Below are 22953 nucleotides of genomic sequence, written 5' to 3'. Positions count from 1 at the left end.
CCATCTGTGTGGCTGTGTGTTCCTGCAGGGGGCCTCTGATGGGCAGGATGGGCACGCGCTGCTTCAGAGCGCTGGGGCAGCAGGTCAGGCAGCCTGCGGGTTTCAATCACAGTGCGTGGGTGGACAGGGGCCTCCTGTGGACCAGGCACTTCCTAACTCCTTTCCTCCTCACCCTGGTGTACAATGGAAACATTCCCTCCACTGGACAGATGAGGGAACAGTCTGAGCACAGCATCCCACACGCCACGCCCCAGGGACTGCCAGAAGCACTGTTGAACTTGGGCCAGCTCTCACGTGTTTGCAGAATAAGTGACAGGCTTGCTGCAGTGGCTCACACCTGCGATCCCGGTGCTTTGGGAGGCTGAGGTGGGAGGATCACCTGAGCCCAGGAGTGGAGGCTGCAGTGAGCTATGATTGCACCACCGCATGGTAGCATGGGGGTGAGTGAGATCCTGTTTCAAAAGCAAAACCAAACAAAAGGACAGCCATGGTGGTTTGTGCTGGGTGCCGTGTTGAGCACGCCATGTTTGTCGTAACCCTTAGCACGGCACTGCAGGTAGAGATTTCACTGCACGCGTGCCTAGAACAGTGCCTGTCACGCAGCAGGCATTCATTCAATATTCGCTGAATGACTAAGTGACGCCCCTCCCACTCTTTTAGAGTGGTGGGAACAGGCTCAGAGAGGCTGAATAACTTGCCCAGTGGCACACAGCTACTAAGAAGTTGAAACAGTTTGAACCTGGACAGTCTGGCCTCAGAGTCAGCACATATGGAGCCTGAGCCCTCAGCCCCTGACCCACCGTGGGGACCCAGGTCTATCCCCGCCCCCCTCCCCCCGGAACTAGACACCCTCGTGTAGGGGCTCATGTTACTCAGACTGAGTTCTCAGCGACTTTTTTTTTTTTTTTTTTGAGATGGAGTCTTACTCTGTCCCCAGGCTGGAGTGCAGTGGCACCATCTCGGCTCACTGCAAACTCTGCTTCCTGGATTCAGGTGATTATCCTGCCTCAGCCTCCCAAATAGCTGGGATTACAGGCACCTGCCACCTCGTCCAGCTAATTTCTGTATTTTTAGTGGAGTCAGGGTTTCACCGTGTTGGCCAGGTTGGTCTCGAACTCCTGACCTCAGGTGATCCGACCTCCTCAGTCTCCCAGAGTGCTGGGATTACAGGCTTGAGCCACCATGCCCAGCCCTCAGTGACTTTTCAGTTAGAGGTGTTGATCTCCATTTTTACCGTCAGGGAAACTGAAGCAGGTGCTTGCCCTAAATAAGGTGCAAGTCATTGAGAGGATATCAGGACCATCAAAGCCCATCCTCCCCTTTTTTAAAAAAACTGAGATAGGATCTCACTCTGTCACCCAGGCTGGAGTGCAGTGGCACAGTCATGGTTCACGACAGCCTCAACCTCCCGGGCTCAAGCGATTCTCTCACCTCAGCCTCCTGAGTACCCGGGCCTACAGATGCCACCACACCTGGCTAATTTTATCTTATTTTTTGTAAAGACAGGGTCTGTCTCTTTTGCCCAGGCTGGTCTTGAACTCCTGGCCTCAAGCAATCTTCCTGCATCCTTGGCCTCCCAAAATGCTGGGATTACTGGCCTGAGCCACCGTGCCCAGCAATAGGGCACCACTCTCAAGTCCCAATCCCTCTGTGCGCCCCAGCAGCAATCAGGACACTTTCCCAGCAGGCACACGGGAGGCAATTTTTAAATGAAAAGGAACTTTTATTTTGGCGGGGAGTGAGGGTGGGTGGGAAGGGGGCATGACACTTTTTCTTTGGGGAGACGGGGGTGACATGCGGCAGCTTCTGCATTGGGCGGTTCATGCACCCAGGGTGGGCGTGGGGGAGGCTTGGGGAAGGGGCCGTGCCGACCCCTTCCTCCCTGCCCTGCAGGTGGGCTGAGAAGACCCGCCATTAGCACCAAAGTTGGACGTTTTGCAGACCTCCCCTCCCCACACTGACTCCGAACCCCGCCCCCATCCCTGAGAGCGCCCCCTCGCCACTCCCCCCACCCAGCGACAGGCTGGGCCCGCCCCGCCCACATTTGAGTGAGAGAAACTTATTGCTGTGTGTGTGTGTTGGGGAGGGTGAGCCGCGGAGCTCGGAGCTCAGGAAGACCCCCCGCCATTCATTCCTCCCCAATCGCCCCGCCCCCTGGCCCGTGTCCGTGCGTTCCCGGAGCGCAGGAGGGGTGCGACATGCGTGTGGGGGGCGCGTCATGCAGCGCATGCGTGTAAGTGCAGGCACCCTGGCGGCCGGGGGGAAAAGGGGGAGCAGGACTTGGAAACAGTCCCTTTAGCTCGCTCGCTCTCCCTCCCCGAATCCCACACTGTTGTCTTGGGGGATGGGGTGGGAGGGGAGGAGAATCACGTTTCGTAGTTTATCATGATTGTAGTTATTTCGAAAAGCTGAACTAAAAAGCTGGGTACGTGTGGCGGATTGGCGAGCAGGGGGAGACGCTGGGAAGAGGTCAGTACCCTTTGGAAAAGACCCTCACCCCCTTTCCCCGCCCCCTTCGGCTTTCATGAAGGTCAGGGGAAACGGGGGAGGGGGCTTGTTAAAGAAGTTGAACCCTTTGGCAATATAATCACTCCCCACCCCGTACCCTGGTGTCTGGAGCCCCTAGCCCTTTGCCCCGCCCCCACCAAAACCCGCCCCACCCCTCACCCCTGATTCACCAGGGTTTAGGGTCCGAGGGAAGGATGGGGGGGACTCAAAATGCCCCTTGCATAGGAATCGTTGCATCGAGAATCGTGCTCAGTGACGCCCCCCATCCACCCTCGGGTGGGGGGTTCCTGAGGCCGTGGGAGCAGAGGGAGGGAGGTTGCTAATTCCATGGGCCCCTGGCTCCAAAAAGGAGATCCGCTAAGGAGTCTGGGACCGGCGTGGTCTCTGGGCTTGGGGGAGGTAGCGCATCCTTGAGCCAGGATGGGAGGTGGGAAATGGTTTTCCACCCGCGAGCGCGACGCGGCGAGGACCAATGGGGAAGGGGGGCTGGGATCCCAGCCGAGTTGGGTATGTTGTCGGTTCCCAGTCTTCTGATATTTCAGTGTCTTTCCCTTGGGGAACAGCCTCGGTGATCATTTGTGCACTACTTTAAATGGAAACACTCTTAACCTAAATAAACCGCATTAGAGCCAGGCAGCGATGCCTGCACTTACCGGCTTCTGTACAAAATGTGCACATTAGAAACAAACTTTTCAAACAAGTGTTTGTCCTTGAACTGCCTAAAACGTTAGCACACCACCAAGGGTACAAACACGACCCTCTGGGAAACACTGGCGTCCGTGAAGAAGGTACCTTTGGGGCACCGTCTCAGGGAAGGGACTCAGGGTCAGGCGTAGGACGAAGAGGGTGCCTGGGGAGGGTCTGGTTCCCTGGAATTGCAGACAGGCTGGCCTGTCTTGGAAGTTCTAGCGTCCAGGGAACCTGGGCTGGACAAGTCTGTTAGGGCTTTGGGGATGGGGGGGCAGGCCTGAGGATTTGGGGGTGTCCAGGAAATGTCAGTTGTGGGAAGATTTTGGAGCATCCCAAAGGCTGAATTTGAGCTGAAAAGAGCTGGGTCAAGTCTTGGAGGTTTGAGAAGTGCTGGGATGCAGCTCAGGGAATTTGGTGAGGGTGTTTGGGGTGGCGGGAGTGTGGGGGGAGGGCGATTCGGGGAGCCTCTGTGTGCAGAGGTTAAGTTGCAGGAGCGTGTGGGGATTGGGGAATGTGGGGTGCCAGGGTCAGTCTCAGAATTCTGGGTGCAGGTCTCATGTCCTGGGAATGGAGGGGGATAGTTGAGGAATTTCGTGTGCTAGGGCCAGATCATCCCAGGAATCCTGGGATAGGAGGTCTGAGTCCATGCAGCAAGAATAGAGGCGAGCAGGTCCTGGGGGGAAGGGGCAGATGAGAGGGTGAAATTCACCAGAGGAATCCTCCTAAAGGCTGAGGGAGCAGGTCCGAAGCCTGCCCTGCCTCCCGCATCTGAGCTCAACTCCGATTTGGGGCTTGGGTAACTGTTCCTCCTTCCCCTCTGTTGCTTCTAGTTTTTGGTTTGTTTTCCCCTAATCAACACACAGGGTTGGTGGTCCTCCTGGGGTGAAGGATGGAAGGCTGGAGACCTGAAAGGCCAGCCCCACCCCTGGGAGGTGCCAGCCCCCTTCCCAGAGTGCCTGCCCCTCAAACCCACACATGCAGCCCCTGGCGGCTTATTGCTGAGGTGGACTTGGAGTGGGGGGCTCCAGGTTAGGGAAGGCATGCAGTGTGTGGGGGAGGTGCCCCAAGATGTAACTGGCTTAATTTGGACCTATTTACACAAGTTGATGGGAGGGGTATGTCCTATGGCTCATGGAGACCTGAGAAGGCTTTTTTTTGGGGGGAAGAGTCGGGGGGACAGGCTGTGGCCCCTCTCTCCATCCTGGTGGGGCCCAGGTTGGGGGTGAGGGGCCCGGGGGTGTCTGCTGGCATCGTCATCTCGGTTGCATATTATTAATGACTTTTTGATTTTTTTTAAAAAACCCTTTTCCCCACCCCCCACCCCCAGCTCCTTTGACCTTCTTCCCAGTCACCCCCGAGTCCCCCCACAGGGGGGAGGGGAGCGCTAGAGGATGGAGGGCAGGGTCGGGGGCGCGCGGCGGGCGGCCCGGGGAGAGCCAGGGGGGGTGGCAAGGGGCGCAAGACGCAGGGACACCCCGCTCAGGCCCGCGATGCTGCTCAGGCTGCGGGATTTCTCGTAACCTGGGGGGTGGGGAGGTGTGAGGAACAGGGGGGACGCACAAAGATGGGGGTGCAGGGAAGGGTCCAACAGAGAGACCCAAGGCAGGGAGAAAGAGACAGACAGAGAAATGGATGGAGAGGAAAAGAGAGACCCAGAGACAAGGCAAGAGAGAGAAGGTAAGAGACAGAGAGACAGGCAGACAGAGACAAGAGAGGACAGATGACAAGAGACAAAGATGGACAGAGGTGGACCAAGGAGATGGAGAGAGAAAGTGAACAAATCGGGGAGTCAGTCAACATCGACGAGAAAGGTGGAGACATCGGGGAGGGGGAGAGACTCTGGATTAGGAGGCAGGTTGGTGCCCACCGAGCCTCCCCCGCCCCAACCCCACCGCAGTCCACCCCCCTTCCCTTCTCCATTGGTGCCCTCAACTGAGGCAAAAGGTGGGGGGCAGCATGGCGGGATGGTGGGCGGCAGGGGCGTGGGGAGGGGCTGCGTGGAATGCACGTGGGAGCAGCCAGCAGAGAGGGCAGGGAACGGTGTGACCGAGGCAGGGCTGGGGGCTGACCTAGTTTTAGGGAAAGAGGGCAGGCAGGGGGTGGGGTCTGCGAGGGGCTGAGTGGAGTGAAGCTGGCAGTGCCCTTGGGGAATCAGAGGAGAACTCCAAGAGCAGTGGGGGGTAGGGAGAAGGAGGCTCCTCCGGAAGATTCTAAGGGCGGGGTGGGGGAGGACGGGGAGGTCTGGGGAGAGAGACCACTTTAAAGGGTCCAAGAAGGCTCTAAGCTTCTGATGGGTGCGGAAGGCTCTCACAGCATCTTATAGCTAATGGGACTCAAGATCCAGCAGCAGTGTGTGTGTTTTCTACAAAGCTCAGGGCTGCCAGCACGGTTCTGCAGCCCCCACAGGGAGTTTTGTGGCTTTTCCAGGCCACGCTAAGGGAACTGTCTGGACCAAGGTGTCTTGACCGTAGGAGAGAGGGCTTGCGGGGAGATTTGAAGCCCAGGGTCTTGGGAACACCCCCACCCAGCCATTCCCAATTGCTAACCTGGGGGGAAGGGGCAGGGGGGGACCGAGGGTCTCGCGAGGTCTCAGGCGGTGACAAGAGCTGGGGACAGAAATACACAGAGTCATGGCGGGGAGGGAGGATGGTCAGGGGAAACCCCCCAACACAGCCTCACTGTTGGGGGGATGGAGAAACTCCCGGCATCTATTCCTCCTCTCAGGTGTTTTCCAGGGAAGGGGAGCAGTGAAATGGGGGGCGGCTGAGACATCAAATATGGAGGGAGCTTCCGGGGTGGCTAGGGGAGGGAGAGGGGAGAGAGTGCGGGGGGGGGGGGGGGGGGGGGGGGGGGGGGCGGGGACGTATGGTAGCGGGGGGAGGAGTGGGAGCCAGTGATCAGGTGAGCGCAGATGTAGGAGGGAGGAGCATGGGTGGAGGACAGGCTTAGAGGTAAGGAGGGTCTTGGGAGGACAATAGAGAGGGAAGAAGACAGCGTGGCGTGGCGGCTCACACCTGTAATCCCAGCACTCTGCGAGGCCGAGGCAGGGGGAGCACCTGAATCCAGGAGTTTGAGACCAGTCTGGCCAAGATGGCAAAACCCCCGTCCCTACTAAAAATACAAAAATTAGCAGGGCATGGTGGCGAGCACGTGTAATTCCAGCCATTCAGGAGGCGAAGGCAGGAGAATCGCTCGAACCCAGGAGGCAGAGGCCGCAGTGAGCCGAGATCGAGCCACTGCACTCCAGCCTGGGCGACAGAGCAAGACCCCATCTCAAAAACAAAACCATTGGGAAGGGAAGGTCGCGGTGGGAGAGACTCTTGGGGGATGGAGCATGGGGGGAATAGGCCAAAGGGGTCTTGTGGGAGCGGGGGTTGTGGAAGAGCAAGGAAGAGGCTTGGGGACAGATGGAGGGGGAAGGACCCAGGGCACAGGAGGAGACGCTTCAGCCGACCCCATCAGCTCCAGCCATGATTTGAGTTCAATGAATGGATTCTGGCATCATAGGCAAGAGAAGCAGGGACCTCCCCCACCCAACCACCCCAACCCCAATCCTCCCTCACTCGTAGGCCCACACCCTCCCCACGCCCTCTTCCCCTCAATCCCACAGGGGCCCTCCCAGACCTGGGGGTGGGGAACAGAGGAAGGTAAAGGACTGGGAGTGGGTGCAAGCAGGGAGGGGTTAGATAGGAGCAGGGAGGGGAGTGAGGGGATGAGATGGAAATGGACAATGGGGGGGGTTGTAAAAAGGAGAGGTGGCGGGGATGGAAGCAAGAGGAGCCACACAGTCCCCGCTCTGGACTAGGAGTGGGAAGCCGGGCTCTCGCCCAGCGTGCTCTGTGGCCTGGGGTGGTGGGTTGGCCATGGCCTTCCCTGAACTGCTGTGAAACACAGGGCTTTAGATGATGCCATCCCTGGAAGCTCCTCAGGTTCCCCCAGGGCATTTCCTTAGGCTGTGGGCAGGCATTCTTGAGGATGCATCTGCATTTCTAGAAACGATTCCACAGCTGGTTGTTGAATGAAAGCGTGGACCACAAACCTTCATGTGGCTTCCATTCACATTTAAAATAAAGTCCTGCCTCCTGACTATGGCCACAGAACCCATCCTGATCTTTCTCCCCAACTTCGGCAGCCCTCTCCCCTTGGCCACTGGGATCAGCCTCACTGAGCTCCTTGCTGTCCCTTTAACAAGCCACGCTCTTCCCCTCACCCCAGGCAGCTCAGGGCCTATCCGCCTGCCTGGCCCTTTTCACCCTTGAGGTTCTGTGTCACCTCCTCAGAAAGTCCGTGGCAGAACTTCTTTCTTTCCCCAGAGGCAGGGTCCCACTCTGTCCCCCCAGGCTAGAGCACCGTGGCACAATCATGGCTCAGTGCAGCCTCCCAAATCCCTGGGCTCAGACAGTCCTCCACCTCAGCCTCCCAAATAGCTGGGTCTACAGGCATGCACCACCACATCTAAGTTTTTTTTTTTTTTTTTTTTTTTTTTAGGAAATAGGTATTGCTAAGTTGCCCAGGCTGGTCTCAAATTCCTAGGTTACTCCCAATTTGGCCTCCCAAAGTGCTGGAGTTATAGGTGGCAGCCACTGTGCCCAGCCAGACCTCTTTAACTGAAGTGGCCAGACTAATAATCTTGTTCTTTTACCTTTATCTTCATTGCTTTTGCCCTTCCTTCCTTTTTCTTTTCTTTTTTTTTTTTTTAGGGGACTCTCACTGTCTGTCGCCCAGGCTAGAGTGCAGTGGCACAATCTCAGCTCACTGCAACTTCTTCTGCCTCCTGGGTTCAAGCGATTCTCCTGCTTCAGCCTCCTGAGTAGCTGGGACTACAGGTGCCCACCACCACACCCGGCTAATTTTTGTATTTTTAGTAGCGATGGGTTTTCACCATGTTGGCCAGGCTGGTCTCGAACTCCTGACCTCAAGTGATCTGCCCACCTCTGCCTCCTAAAGTGCTGAGATTACAGGCATGAGCCACTGCACCCAGCCTCAATTGCCTATTTTCTGCTTCCTCCTATGAGAGACTGGAAACCTTTCCTGTAAAAGGCCAGATAGTAAATCTCTTTGGCTATGGGGGCTATATAGTCTGTCCCAATTATTCCACTCTGCTGTTGTGGCTCACATGGTTGTGTTCCAGTAAAGCTTTATTTACAAAAACAGACAGCTGAAAGATCAGGTCCTCAGACTGGAGTTAGTCTGCTGATCCCTGCTCTAGATTGTAAACCATAATGGCAGATTCATGATTTGTTTAATCCCAAATCTACAGTGCCTGGAATTATGTTCTCAAGAATCAGTTGTGGCCAGGGGTGGTGGCTCATGCCTGTAATCCTAGCACTTTGGGAGGCCAAGGCAGGAGGATCGCTTGAGCCCAGGAGTTCAAGACCAACCTGGCCAACATAGCGAGACTCCATCACTTGAACCCGGGAGGTGGAGGTTGCAGTGAGCCGAGATTGTGCCTTTGCACTCCCGCCTGGGTGACACAGCAAGCCTGTCTCAAAAAAAGGAAAAGAATCAGTTGCCAAAACTGAATGAATGGATTGAATACATGAATGAAAGAAGCTAGGAGTTGGCTCAGGTTGTTACGAGGATGAAAGAATATATGTTAAATTCCTAGCATGTGGTATAAGTACTTAGTGATGTTTGCTGAATGATTCATCTACTAAATAACACCCCCTCACTTGTCCCTCCTCTTCCCTGACCCCCGACTCTCTCTGCCTCATCCCTTCCTCTCCATCCCCACATCCCTGGCCTCCGCTTAGGCTTCCACCTGTCGCCTCAGCCTCTTCTGCAGCCTCCTGACTTCCAGCCTCCCACCTCCCGTCCATCCTCACAAGACCCCAGAGCTGCCCCTCCCAGCTCACCTGCCTCCTCCCCAGCCCCCTAGACAAGGCTGCAGCCTCTCGGCCTGGCCCCGGCTTCATCTCACCTGAGGATCCCTCTCCCTCCAGGGTCTAGTCTCCTAGGTGCTGTCCTGCAGTTCCCTCTGACCATTCCTGGATGGGATCACTTCCTCTGCGTGTGGCCAGGACTCCTGGTCAACCTTAGGGTCCCACTGCAGATATCGACTCTTCCCTGATGCCCACCCCCGTCCCCTGGGAGTTTCTAGGGTTCCTCTTACTGCCTGTGCTCCCTCTGTTTTAGCATGTATCTCCTCAAACGACTTTCTAGGTCCGTGTCTGCCTCCTGCTCCAAAGTGGAAGCTCCTGGGGTACTGGATTTTGTTCACAGTTGAACTCCCCATGGCCAGCACCTGGGGCACGTGGGTGCTGTCTAAGCACTGGCTGAATTCACGGGGGAATGGACAGGTGGCTGAACCTTTCTCTTCCCATCCTGCACCCAGAAGTGTTCTGGGCATGCCCCCTGCTTTCCTGATTGAATTTTTAAAAACCCTAGGGCCAAGAAGGGAGGCAGAGATGTTGATGGGGGTGAGGATGGGGTCAGTCGTGAGGGCAGGCGCAGTGTGGGAGGCAGGGTTGGGTTAGTTTGGGGGTTAGTGAGGAGCAGGGTGAGTCCTGGGTAGGTGGGTGTGGGGTCAGTGTCAAGAGCTGGAGGTTAAGTGGGTACAGCTGTTTGCAATGATGGGGCCGGAGTCTCGGTCAGTGGGGGCTGCATGTTCTCAGAGGGGTTAGTCAGGCAGGAGTGGGGAGTCTGGGAGTGGGGGGATCAGAGGAGGGGGACTACTTACCCCGGGGGGGGGGGGGGGGTCCCCTAGGGGGGTATCCAGGCGGCGGGGTGGGCGTTGAGATCGGGCAGGAAGGTTGGGGGGCCTGGCTTACGCCAGTCTTGGGGGGGCAGTGGGGGAGCACCAGTGGCTGGGGGTGGGGGAAGAGGCCAGAGGGTTCGGGGGAATGGACATGGAATAAAGACAGGTGAAGGGTCAGTGGTGAGAAAACTTGGGGCGGGGGTATGGGGAAGATCTGGGAGGGAGGCGGTTTGGGGCCAAGGGAAGGGGGAAGGGAAGTCCAGCGCCTCCTCCCCTATCACCCTCTCCTCCCTCCTCTGGGCAGGGGAGAGAGAGGGAGGGTCCCGGGGGGCCAGTGGGGGGACATCTCACCTTTTCGGATGGAGCCATCAGGGGAAGGGGCATAGTCGGTGAGGAGGAAGCAGGCTCGGTCCCGGCTGTAGCGGCCACGGCTTCCAGGCGTGATGGGGCTCTTGTCCTCTGGGGACATGGCGGGCTGGTCAATGGCTGGGCAGTCCTCGTGGGCAAGCGCAGCTGCTGCCGGATCCCCATTGGGGCGAGGATCTGCTCCCAAGGGTGTCAGAGACAAAGGCGAGAGTGAGATGCGGTGAACATGTGGAGGGGCAAGATGGTTTGCAAGGAGCTGATGCTGGGAGCGCGGGAGGATGTTCGGCGCTGGCAGTGGAGCTTCAGCGGCAGGGTGATAAGGAGTGGCCAGGACAGTGGCGGGGGGGGGGGACAGCTGGGGGGGGGTATCAAGGGGGCACAGCTGGGGGGTCATCATAGGCGAGGGTGTTGAGTGCTGGGAAGGTCGATTGTAGTTGGGAAGGGTGGTCTAGACAGGGAGGTGGACAGAGGCTGGTGGCGCGGGGAGGTACTGAGAGCTGGGACATGGTGGTGGTGGTACCAGATGTGGGGTACCAGGAAGAGCAGGACTGGGGTGCGGTGCTGTTTAAAGATATGATCTGGAGCTGGGCACAGTGGCTCATGCATGTAATCCCAGGAATTTGGGAGGCTGAAGTGGGAGGACTGCTTGAGGCCATGAGTTCGAGACCAGCTCTGGCAACATAAAATCCCGTCTCTATTTCAACCTGATGAAGCTGACAGGAAAAAAAAGAAAAAAAAAATCCCATCTCTACAAAAGGTAGAAAAATTAGCCGGGTACAGTGGTGCATGCCTGTAGTCTCAGCTACTCGGGAGACTGAGGCAGGAGGATCGCTTCAACCTGGGAGGTCAGCCTGCAGTGAGTCATGTGGCACCACAGCTCCAGCCTAGGTGATAAAGTGAGACCCTGTCTAAAAAAAAAAAAAAAAAAGAAAGAAAAGGAGGGCCGGGCGCGGTGGCTCAAGCCTATAATCCCAGCACTTTTGGAGGCCGAGGCGGGTGGATCACGAGGTCAAGAGATCGAGACCATCCTGGTCAACACGGTGAAAGCCCGTCTCTACTAAAAATACAAAAAATTAGCTGGGCATGGTGGCGCGTGCCTGTAATCCCAGCTCCTCAGGAGGCTGAGGCAGGAGAATTGCCTGAACCCAGGAGATGGAGGTTGCGGTGAGCCGAGATTGCGCCATTGCACTCCAGCCTGGGTAACAAGAGCGAAACTCCGTCCCAAAAAAAGAAAAGAAAAGGAAAAAGGTGCTAGACGTGGTGGATCGCGCCTGTAATCTTACTGCTTTGGAAGACTGAGGCCAGCGGATCACTTGAGCTCGGGAGTTCGAGACCAGCCTGACTGACACGGTAAAACCCTGTCTCTACCAAAAATACAGAAATTAGCCGGGCATGGTGGCATGCACCTGTAGTCCCAACTACTTGGGAGGCTGAGGCAGGAGGACTGCCTGAACCTGGGAGGCAGGGGCTGCAGTGAGCCGAGATGGTGCCACTGCACTCCAGCCTGGGAGAAGACAGCGAGACTCCGTCTCTGGGGTGGAGTGGGGGAGGGAAAAAAAAGAGACAGTTGGGGATGAAGCAAGTTGGGTGCTGGGAAGAGGGTCAGGCAATGTTGTGGGCTGGTTGGCTGGAGCGAACTTTAGGGGACTTGGCGGGTAGGAGTAGGAGGTGGAGGGATGGCTGGGGAGGATGTGGCGGGCTAGGACGTGGCTGTTGAGGGAGGAGTGCTGGGCTCTGGGAAGGGCACTATGGGGAAGGTGAGAGATGGGAGGTGAGGGTCCCCTAGGCTCTGACTCCAGCTATTTTTAATTGGTGTGAAACTGGGTCAGCGGCTGAGGGAGCAAGATGGGGGCCAGGTGGCCCAGCTCCCTTTCTTGACCTACTTAAGGCGGGGCGATGCAGGGGGGCCGCCAGCCTCTCCCTCCTCCCAGACTCCCAGGCCACTGCTTCTGAGGCACAGACTCTCCCAGGGGGAGGAACACACACAGAGGCTCAGGCAGCTTTCTTCTCCCCTCATCGCTCTCCCCCTTCCTCTGAGCAACACCTCTCCGGACTTCTCTCCAGGACCTTCCCAGGCTGCCCGCACTGGCCAGGCCCTGGTTTCCATTCTGCCCTGGGGCTCTGCCCTGGCCTGAATCTCTGTTCTGAAGTCTGTCCACCTCAGGCTCGCTGTCATTAGAACCCAAGCTCTGGGCCGCTGATGGCCCCCACCCCCATCAAAAATCTGCATCCCATCTCTTTCTCTGGTCTCCATGACAATCTCTGCAGACCCTAACTCCCTCAACCTCTCTTCCCTAAGGGCTGCTGCCGAATGCTCCACACCGTCCCTGGGGCTCTGTCTCCGGCCTGCCTGTGATTTGTGCAAGACCCTCTCTGTGTGTCTCTCTGTGAGCCCCACTCTCCTCTGGGTCCCTCTCACTGTACAGCTGATGATGCTGCCTCTGCCTCGTGGGCCCCTCTGAATACCTTGCAAATCTGTTTCTCCCCAAAACTCCTTCCCATGAAACCTATGTCTCTGTGTGACTATCTGTGCCTCCTTCTTGGCCTGAGCTCCTGCTATTGGTTTTTGCTCCCTCATATCTTCAATGCTGACCACTCGAGGCTCTCTGAACCTTGGCAGCTACCTCCCCACTCCTCCCCGGGTCTCCACCGGTGCCCCCACCCCTGACGCCCAGGCTCACCTGCCCGGTTGATCTCAATCACCTCCTCCTGAGCCAACGGGCAAGGCTCGCCAGGGGCCGGCAGAGGAGGCAGCCCCGTGATCCCCAGCCCACCCGCTCCCCCCCTGAGCAGCCCGGGGTGCGTGTGGGGCCCTGCTGGGTAGGCCCCGGCCACAGTCACCCCCATGGAGGGCGGGGTGATGGGTGGTGGCGGGCTGATGCCCCCGCTGCCGTGGTTCGGGTGGGGCGGGGGTGGCGGGGGTGGGTCAGGCTTGCAGTAGTTGGGTGAGCCCGGCTGCGGGGGGCGGGGGATATGTTTGTTCTTCTTCTTGGGCAGCTTCTGCTTGGCCATGGCCAGCGAATAGTACATGCCAAAGTTGTTGACAATGACGGGCACGGGCATGGCGATGGTCAGCACCCCCGCCAGGGCACACAGTGCCCCGACCAGCATCCCCGACCACGTCTTGGGGTACATGTCTCCATAGCCCAGGGTCGTCATGGTGACCACAGCCCACCAGAAGCCAATGGGGATGTTCTTGAAGTAGGTGTGGTTGGAGCCCAGGATGTCATCAGGGTCAGCGCCAATGCGCTCCGCGTAGTAAATCATGGTGGCGAAGATGAGCACCCCCAAGGCCAGGAAGATGATGAGCAGCAGAAACTCGTTGGTGCTGGCACGGAGCGTGTGTCCCAGCACACGCAGCCCCACGAAGTGCCGGGTCAGCTTGAAGATGCGCAGGATGCGGACGAAGCGGACCACCCGCAGGAAGCCCAGCACATCTTTGGCGGCCTTAGAGCTGAGGCCCGAGAGGCCCACCTCGAGATAGAAGGGCAGGATGGCCACACAGTCGATGATGTTGAGGCTGCTTTTCAGAAACTCCACCTTGTCTGGGCAGAAGGTGATGCGCATGAGGAACTCGAAGGTGAACCAGACCACGCACACTCCCTCCACGTAGGTCAGGAATGGCTCCGTCTCCACCTCCACGTTGGTGATGTTCTCTGGCGGCGCCCCGGGGATCGGGGAGGCCTGGGTCACCGTCTTGTTGCTGATATGGATGAAGCCCTCATGGGTTTCCAGGCAGAAGGTGGTGATGGAGATGAGGATGAAGAAGAGGGAGGCAAAGGCCACATACTGCAGGGCAGGAAAGGAGAGAGACGGAGAGGTGATCTAGGCATCAGGTTGACCATAACCTCCAGAAGACCCTTCCGATGCCCCCTTCCCCAGCCTCCTGCGCCCAAACTCTGGGTAAAATCCAGGTGTCCCACCTATGGCTCCATGAATTCCAGAATCCCACCTAGATCTGGAGATTTTAGATCTAGATAGAATCTCCCCTCTACAACTAGCAAAAAGGAAGAGAAAGGAACAGAGGCAGTTGGGAAAGAGCTGGACCCAGCAGACACAGCAGATGGGCAGCTTCTTTCCTTGGAAACATTTCTGGCCCCTTGCTGTTTCCTAGACCACCTCCCCCCAACCTCCTGTTTCCTGTGTCCTATTTCAGGGCTCCCCAGCAGGGTCCACAGGTTCTGCAGGATGGGAGCCACGGGGTCTAAGATCACACACCCTGTGTGTCCCAGAGGCTTTGGGGCTCAACTTGGAGTTGAATGCAGGGGAAAGGGAGAAGGTGGGCAGGGAGGCAGAATCATGAGGTGGTTAAGAGTCAGAGAGCCTGGTTTGAATCTGGCTTTTAACCTGTCAAAATTGGGCAAAGAGATTGAGCTTTGTGAACCAGAAGTTGTTAGTGGGACTGTTGTGAGGGTTAAATTAGATGAGCATAAGGACTTGGCTCCAAACACAGAGCTTGGAGCAGTGCCTGGAACACAGAAGATCTGAGCTGTTGTTAGGGTATGGAGACAGCAGTTAATTGGAGGGTAAGGTCAAGGCCTCACCCAGAGAGCACCGGGCAGGGGTGGTGCCACAGAGGGGATCAGGGGGTCAGGGCCCCTAAGGGAAGAAGGGGTTGAAGGGTTAAAAGCCTGCAAAAAGGGAAGAGGAGAGTCAGGCAGGGTTTAGGGCCCTGCAGCGGAAGGGAGAGTCACTGGTCTGAACTTTGTGGGAGAGGGCAGAGCCAGGGCCAAAGAGAGGTTTGGGCATTTGCCAAAGGTGCAGAGGATGAAGGGTGAAGGGCCCTGAGCCATTTCAAGATGGGGGATGACCAGAGTCCTGCCACACAGTGATGGGCGTTTTGATGAAGGCCTAGAAGAGGAGGGAGTGGGGTCAGGGTCTTGGGGAAGGAAAGCAATGAACCAGGCCCCTAGAAATGTCATGGGCTTTATCAGATACGCAGAGGGGTGGGAGGGGAGAGGAGTGCATTGGAGAGGGAAGGAAGACAGGTGTTATAGTAAAGAGAAGGATTTAATCCTATGAGTAGTGCAGGAGGGGAGGGCATGGGGAGCTCTGCATCTAATCAGAGGTGCAGAGCACAGAGAGGCCACTGTCGGACCACACAGAGGACCTTGGACTTTGTGGTGGGCCAAAGGTCAGCAGTGTCCCTCTGTGCACCCACCTTCCTCCACAGGGGTTGGGGCATGGGCTCTGGGCTTGACTTTACTGAGGTGCAGAGCTAGGAAGTAGGGGTTGGGGAGTTTCAGGGCCACAGAGAGGACCCTGGACCTTGGGGTGGGCTGGGGGCCAGCGCAGGTCCTCTCTGCACTCCCCCCACCCCTACCCCCACCCCCACCTTCACTTCTCTGCAGTGGTTTAAGAGGCCAGAGGCCTCCGCAGAGCGCATGCCTAGTTCTTCCCCGCCCCCTCCGAGCTGGGCGAGCAGCGTTGCTGCGGCACCGCAGTGGGGGCGGGCCGGCCGGGCCGCGGGGCGGGGCGCACGACGGCCAGCACCGCGGACAGCTCCCCCGCCGCAGTGCGCAGCCGCAGCGGCTCCGGGCCCTCTTAACCCCTTCCGGGCCGGAGCCTAGTATTCAACGCGCAGCCGCAGTGTTGCTGCTTTCCGGCGGGAGGCCTCGGGCCAGAAGTCTGATTAACTCCTGCCCTCCCAGGGCACAGGGAAAAGTGGGCACCCGCCGCAGTGCGCAGCTGCAGAGGCTGGACGGCGTCGGGCTGGTTTAACCCCTTACCCCAAGGTGGCTCAAAAGCAGAAGGGGTAGGAGGGCTTGGAGTCCCTATAAGAAGGAAAGGAGTGACTACGGGGAAGGGGGCGGGGGCAGGGGGCTGTAGGATGGGACCCTCCAGTTTGCTTTGGCCTCAGCTCCCAACTCTCTCAAGCCATGTCACTGGGAGACTGGTAAGGGCTCGGCACACCATGAACACCCAAAACACATTTGTAGAGTAAATGAATGACCTGAGTAACTGTCCCGAACCTTGATCATCACCGAAGAACTCTACCTTCATCCCGCCTCTCACCTCAGCATCCTTCAATGGGGTCACAGGAAAGAAGGGCGCCCCAGACCATGGGGGAAGGAGCCTCTCAATGTCTTGAGTGGGCATCTAGGGCCATGTCCCTTCCGCACCTCCTCTTCCCCACCTCCCCCTATCCAACCCTAAATCTCGCCAACTCAGCGCTTTCTGGGGACCAAACTTTATGCGGTGGTTTCAGGCGCCCCCCTCCCTCCCCCGGCGCGAATGCGGCACTGCGGCTCCGCGTCCTTCCCGGCTCAGGACGCGGCACGGTGGGGGGAGGGAGCCAAGACCTGCTCCCCTGGGTGTTTGGGTCCCCAGGAGCCCAGGAGTGGGTCCTGGGATCGCTCTTATTTTCCCCATTTCCAATTGCCCCCATTTTGCACTGCCCCTCTCTTTTCTACCACATTCTCCCTCCAGAGTCTCCGGGACAGGGAGGAAGTTAGTAGGAGGAAGAGGTTCAGGAGAGAACCCAGGGGGAGGGTAGTCATTTAGCCTAGGAAGTTATGGATGCTTGAGGAAAGTTTTCTGGGAGCGATGGAGAGAACTTTGGGAAAAATCTGGAATTTGGAGAGAGAGAAGGCTCTTTAGTTCACTTTGATGGAGGGGGACAGGCTGAGAGGCTGGGTTCTGAGTTTTGCACAGTGGGGGTTCTAGAAAAGAAGAGGGCAGGTGGAAGGAATACCAAGGCAACGGAGAAATAATTGGAAGCTATTCTGAGATGAAAGTTTTGGGGCTGATGACTTGAGGGGTGTCCCAGGGTTTGAGGTTAGAAAAAGTTCTAGAGCAGGGAGGCAAGTCACTTAGGCTAGGAAAGAGGCTGTGGGGGCTTTGGAGTGGGGGGAGTCGCAGGGGTAGAGAGTGAACTGTGCAGTTAAAATGATGAAGGGGAGAAGCTGTAAGGATCTATGGAAGAGGAAGAGCAATGCTGGAGGACATATGAGGGTTCTGGAGAGAAAAGGCATATGATGGAGGCATGGGATGCTTCTGGAGACACCGAGGAGGAGTGTGAAAGGCTTGGGGGAGGTCTGGAGCTTTATGGGGAAAGTCCTTGGGATGGGAGTTGGCGTGGAGGTTGCAAGAGCAGTGTTGAACAGAGTGAAGACAGAGGGGGCCCAGAGGTTCCAGCAGACTCAGTGCTGCAGCGAGGGGGAGGTGAAAATGTCCAGGCAAGAGCAAGTGGAGGTTCAGAGGAGTCAGAAGGCTATGAGGTTAGGGTGGGGGGGCTTGATGAGACTTTGAGAGCAGAAGAGGGGTGGAAAATATAATCAGGAGATTCAAACTTGGACAGCGAGGTGTTCTGGGAGAGGGGCCACGGGGTGAATCAGGGAGATGCTGGGAGAGACTGAGAGTTGAAGAGGGGGCCCCTGAGAGTCGGGAGAAAGCGAGGAAAGTGGGGGACAGTGTTCACAGGGCCTAGGACACTTTGAGAGCTGAGAAGAGATGTCTTCTGAGGTTTTGGGGAAGGTCCAAGAAACCGAGGGCTAGACGGTGGCCAAGAGTAGTAGGAAGAGGTTTGGAGGGGCCCAGGAGAGGTGAGGGTTGGGGAGGGTCTCAGAGGGGCCCAGGAAAGTTGGGGGTGGGGTTATTCAGAGAAGCACGGAGAGATTCACGGTCTGGAGGACGTGTCTAAGGGTCTAGGGTGGCCTGGAGAGCCGGGGTGAGGTTTGGAGGGGTCTGGAAGAGCCTGAAGGTTGGAAATTGGTCTTTGGAGTATCTGGGGGATGACTGTGAGATGGGGGTGTGTTCGGAGGAGCCCAGGAGTCTCAGGATTGGGGAAGAAGCTTCTAGGAGACTGAGAAGCCTAAAGAGACCCAGAGGGGTGGGGCTGGGACGCTCCTGGGAGTCTAGGGCCGCCTGGAGAGACGGGGGTGGGGTGGATGGGGGCCCCGAGAGCGCGCTCACCCTGGCAGCCCGCGACGAGTAGGGGTCCTCGAAGAGCGCCCACACGCGGGGCTGCCAGCGGCGCCACCACGTGCCGCCCGCGCCGCCCGCGCCCCCTGGCGGCCCCCCGGCGCCGCCGCCCGCGTCCTGGAAGCAGAGGCGCTTGAGTTCGCCGCCCGCTCCGTCCAGGCCGCCGCCGCCCGCGCCCGCCTCGTCGTCCAGGCCTCCGTCGTGGGCGCCCGCGGCGTTGGCGGCGTTGGCGGCGCCCGCGGGGTCGGGCGCCTCGAAGGAGTCGAGCGCCTCCTCGGCGTCGCGGTGCTGCCGGTAGGTCATCCAGCAGCAGGCCTCTACGTCGGTCTCGTCGATGCCCCAGAAGCCGAGCTCCTCCTCAAACAGGGGCCCGCACACGTCGGCCGGGCAGTGCAGCTTGCCGGTGCGGTAGTAGTTGAGCACGTAGGCGAAGACTCCCGGGTGCCGGTCGAAGAAGAACTCGTCGGCGCCCGGGTCGTAGTCGAAGCGCGCCGCCGCCTCGGGCTCCGTCAGGCCGGCCAGCCGCGTCCCCGGCAGGGTGCGCAGCGTCGAGCGGTACGTCTCATGGCGCACGCCGCCCACGTTGATCACGATCTTGCCGCTGTCGCCACCGCCGCCGCCGTGCCGCCCCATGGCCGCCGCCGGCAGCCCGGGGCATGGCTCGGCGCGCCGGCCCCCGGGCCCGCGGGGTGCCGGGGGGCCCGCCGGGGACGCGGCGGGGCCGGGCTGCGCAGGCTGCTGCTGCTGCGGCGGCAGCGGTGGCGGCGGCGGGGACTCTGGCGGCTGCGGCGGTGGCGCCGGCTGCTGCTTGCTGGCCCCCTGGCGCCCGCGGAAGGATGAGACGCAGACTGAGCTCAGCATTGAACGGTGGGCGGGGCAGGAGGGGCGGGGACGTAGGGGGCGGGGACGCAGGGAGAGAGGCCGACGGGATTGGGTGGGAGGAGGAGCGAGGTGGAGGGGGCGTGGCTTCTGGGAGAGAACTCCAACTGATTGGGCTGGGGGAGGTGGGGCGGGGCTGTGGCCGGGAGGAACGGGGCGGGGACTCTAACGCGACCCAGCTGGACGAGGCGGGGCCGCCAATGAGACACAGCGATTGGCTCTTTCCAAGAGAGAAAGGGCGGAGGGGCGGGGCGTGGCGTCAAAGGAGGCGGGACCGGTTACTACTAATTGTGTTCGGGGGCACTGGGAGCAGGGGGAAGGCGGGACTAGATACGAGAGAGAGACCTGATTGAGCTGAAAAAGTGCGGGTGGGGCAGAGGGAGGTGGGGACAAGTCAAAGTTATTTAAAGGAACCCGACTGGCCTGGAGAGGCGGGGCCACCATGAGAGCGGCCGTCCTGATTGGACTGAGGAAGGGGTGGAGAGAAACAAAAGAGATGGCCCGCCCCCACCTAAAACACCGCCAGGCAGGACCTGGTGGGGAGGAGCATTGCTTGGAAGGGGCAGGGCCGCAGAAAGTAGTAACAGTGTAGATGAGACTGCTCTGGGGCGGGAACTAGAGACGCAGGACTTTCCCGCGCAAGGGGAACAGGCTGGACTGAAAGGGGACGGGGGAGGAGAACAAAGACTTAGACTCGGTGGGAAGGCGTGCAGACTTGAGAGAGGCCTGAAAACCTGAGAGCGTCTGGATAGGCCTAAAGGAAGGGGCCAGTAAAGAGGGGCGGGGCTGAGGGTGCAAGGTGGTCCTGGTTAGTGGGGGCTAGGTCCGGAGGATGTGTCCCGATGGATGGGTGGAACTGAGGAAGGTGAGTGGGGGTTGACAAATAGAAAACGTCTTGAGGCCGGACGTGCTGGCTCACACCTGTAATCCCAGCACTTTGGGAGGCCGAGGTGGGTGGATCATTTGAGGTCAGGAGTTCGAGACCAGCCTGGCCAAAATGGTGAAATCCCGCCTCTACTAAAAATACAAATATTAGCCGGGCGTGCTGGTGGGTGCCTGTAGTTCCAGCTACTCGGGAGGCTGAGGCAGGAGAAATCGCTTGAAACCAGGAGGCAGAGGTTGCAGTCGAGATTGCACCACTACACTCCAGTCTGGACGACAGAAACTCTGTCTCAAAAAAAAGAAAAAGAAAAGAAAAAAAGACTTGAATGGGCGGTAGGAAGGAGAGACTAAGGGAGGAGCGGGGCTGTGAGGGGCTTAAAGCAACCGGGGCAGGCAAGAGCAGGGCAGGGCTAAGGGAGGGTGGGTCCCAGAGGAACAGTGGGACTGCAAAGAGTACAAATCTACTGGGCTGGATGGAAGGGAGGGACCTGGAACGGGGAGTCGGGGATCAGAGGACCTGGGAGAGGGCACTGCCTAAAGGTCACGGGGTCCTCAAAGAGGGGGGCGAGAACTTCCAACGTAGGCTACCCTGAGAAGGACTGAAGATTGGAGGGCCGAGGGTAGATGAGGACTGGTGAGGAGGGGTCACGCAAGGAGGCAGAGAGGACGGGAGAGGGGATAGGAAAAAGCGCTAGGAAGAACTGTCAAGACAGAGGCAATAGGCAGGACCAGTAAAAAATGGAGTGGGCTAGGAGTCTGAGAGGTCAGGTCCGGGGGAGTAGGCGGTGGCGAATTAGGGGCCGGGCCAGGAAAAGGGACCGCTTCGGAGCGGGCAGGACCCACCCCCTGGGCGGTCCTAAGCGCCGGGAAGCAGGGCGCAGGCGCAGGGGGCGGGGGCGGGGCCAGCGGCTGCGGCTGCGGCTGCAGAGGGAGGAGGCGGCGCCTGCGGGAAGAGGAGGGTGGGTCAGGGGGCGCCCGCTCAGTTCCTGGCCCTCCGCCTCCCGCTGCAGGTGCGGCGGCCGGTTCGTATCGCCTCCCCACCCCACCCCGCTCCCGTTTCTGGGTCTCTTGGTGTCTCTTTTTCTCCCTTCTCTGAGTGTTTGTGTCGTCGCCTCTGTCCCCACCCTTGAGTCCCCAGCCCTTCGTTTGTAAGTCGGCCCTCCTTCTGGGTCTCTGATTCCGTCTCCCTCCTTCTGAGTCTTTGCCCCCTTCTCTCTAGGACTCAGTCTCTGCTCCCCAGTGTCTCAGTCCCCGCCCCCACCCCAGCTCCCCCGAGTCTCTTTCTCTTGGTCTTTGTACCATTTTTCTCAGGGGTGTCTGTCTGGGGCTCTGTACCCCACCTCCTAGGTCTTTGTCCCTCTTTTTGTGTCCCTGTCCTCTATTCCCCCCACCGCACCCCGCTCTGTCCTGCCTCCTCTCTGGGTCTCTGCCCTTTCACCTGAGTCTGTTTCCTTGTTCTCTGACAGCCTCTTTCCCCTTTCCCTCCCTCTCCCCGTCTCTGGTGTATTTCCCCCTCTTCCGTCCCTTTCCCCCTCTGTCTCTGCTCTTTCTCTTGCTGGCTCTGTCCTTCTCTCTCTCCCTCTAAGTCTGTGCCCCTTCACGTTCTCTCTGTCCCCTCCCTGGGTCTCTGTTCCTATGTTTCACCGTCTGGGTCTCTTGCTCTCTCGTTCTAGGTTTCTGTTTCTACTTCTTGGGGACCCTGTCCCCCTCTCTTTGGGTCTCCATCCCTTTCAGCCCCCCCCCCAACATCCCCTCTAACCCCCGTCCTGGCTGGGACTGCGTCACTGCAGAGAGTTGCAGAAGTGGGGCCTGTCCTGCAGCCCAGGAAGGTCATTGCCCTCACTCCCCAGACCTGGGGCTCTCCACTGCACCAATCCACCATGTCCTCCAGCTTCTGATGGGACCCAAGAGGGCAGAGAAAAGACATAGGTACTTCCTGCCCCGAATTCTGGTGCACCCCCCGGCAGAAGCAGCGAATCCTGAGGTGATGGACTGAGCTGGGGCTGGGTGAGGCTCCTGGGCAATTGGGGGTGGGGTGGTGGGGGCGAGAGCAGGGGCTGGATATGCACTAGAGGCTAGGTAAGGACCTGGGTCAGGCTTCCTCCTCCATGTTCTCCCCTCAACCCTGCTTTTCCCTTCTGCTTTAGACAGAAGCCAGGCACAGGATCAAGTGACCAAATCAGCGTTTGTTTTGCAGAGGTCAGAAGGTATAGGAGAAGGCAGGGGCTGTGGGGGAAAGGGACTGGAATAAGGAGCAATGCGCGATGCGACTCAGGATAAGAGGCCATGGGAGGGGAAGAGGCAGCGGCCTGGGTAGCAGGCTGGTCCACACTCCATCAGGCCCTGAGAAACTTGGATACCGGCATTCCCTTATGGCCCTCGATAGACCCCACCAGGGTCTGTGGGAGGATGTGTGAGCCTGGAGTCTCCACCCACCCATTAGAGAGGAGGGGGCTTCTGGAAGCATCATGAGGGCTCCAAATACTGGACCCTCAGCTATGTTCACAGACCAGGAAGTAGCCTCGACTCCTGACTAGGGACACCAGGAGGGGAGAGGCCAACGTCTGTCCGCGTTTTCAGTTCCTTTTCCCACCCGTGCTCCTCCCCAATCCATCCGTTCCCAGGCCCTCGAGGCACAAAATTCCTGAAAGCTCCAACTCCCATCTCCCGTCATCCTTGGCGTCCCCTGACAACCCTCTCTCCCCCAGGCCCTGGAAGTGGGGAAGAGCCTTCCCCTCCCTGACTTCTAGGACACGTTCCTTATTCCTCTGCCGGTTCCATTCGGAGCCTTGGTCTCCGGACCCCAAGGCTGAAAATGTGAGGACGCCCTGCCTACGATCCTTCCTCCCCCAAGACGCTGCAAGTAGCTTGGCCCCCAAAAGCTCAGAGTCGAGGGGAATCTCTCCGCCATAATCTTTGGGTCCCTGGATCCGAAGTCTCCCGCCTCCAAAACTAGGATTCGGGCTGTCTTACCGCCCCCGGACCCTGAGCCTTCGCCCCCTACCCCG

The 22953-nt window shown here is 58.7% G+C and overlaps 1 protein-coding gene across 1 annotated transcript; it reads right to left on the bottom strand.

The window, feature by feature from the left end:
• Positions 1 to 3034: 3034 nt before the first annotated feature.
• KCNC3 (potassium voltage-gated channel subfamily C member 3) lies at positions 3035 to 19048 on the bottom strand. The gene is given in 6 exon segments (XM_032264444.1): positions 3035 to 4719; positions 9878 to 9974; positions 9976 to 10004; positions 10247 to 10438; positions 12943 to 14050; positions 18176 to 19048. Coding segments are annotated over 6 exon segments (2433 nt in total). The 5' UTR covers positions 19046 to 19048; the 3' UTR covers positions 3035 to 4582.
• Positions 19049 to 22953: the final 3905 nt, after the last annotated feature.

The sequence above is a fragment of the Sapajus apella genome, unplaced genomic scaffold, assembly GCF_009761245.1.
Source record: "Sapajus apella isolate SASKATOON/1434 unplaced genomic scaffold, GSC_monkey_1.0 scaffold144, whole genome shotgun sequence".
Classification (NCBI taxonomy): Eukaryota; Metazoa; Chordata; class Mammalia; order Primates; family Cebidae; genus Sapajus; species Sapajus apella.
The sequence above is the reverse complement of the archived record's forward strand: the minus strand, read 5'-3'. Positions and strand labels throughout refer to the sequence as shown.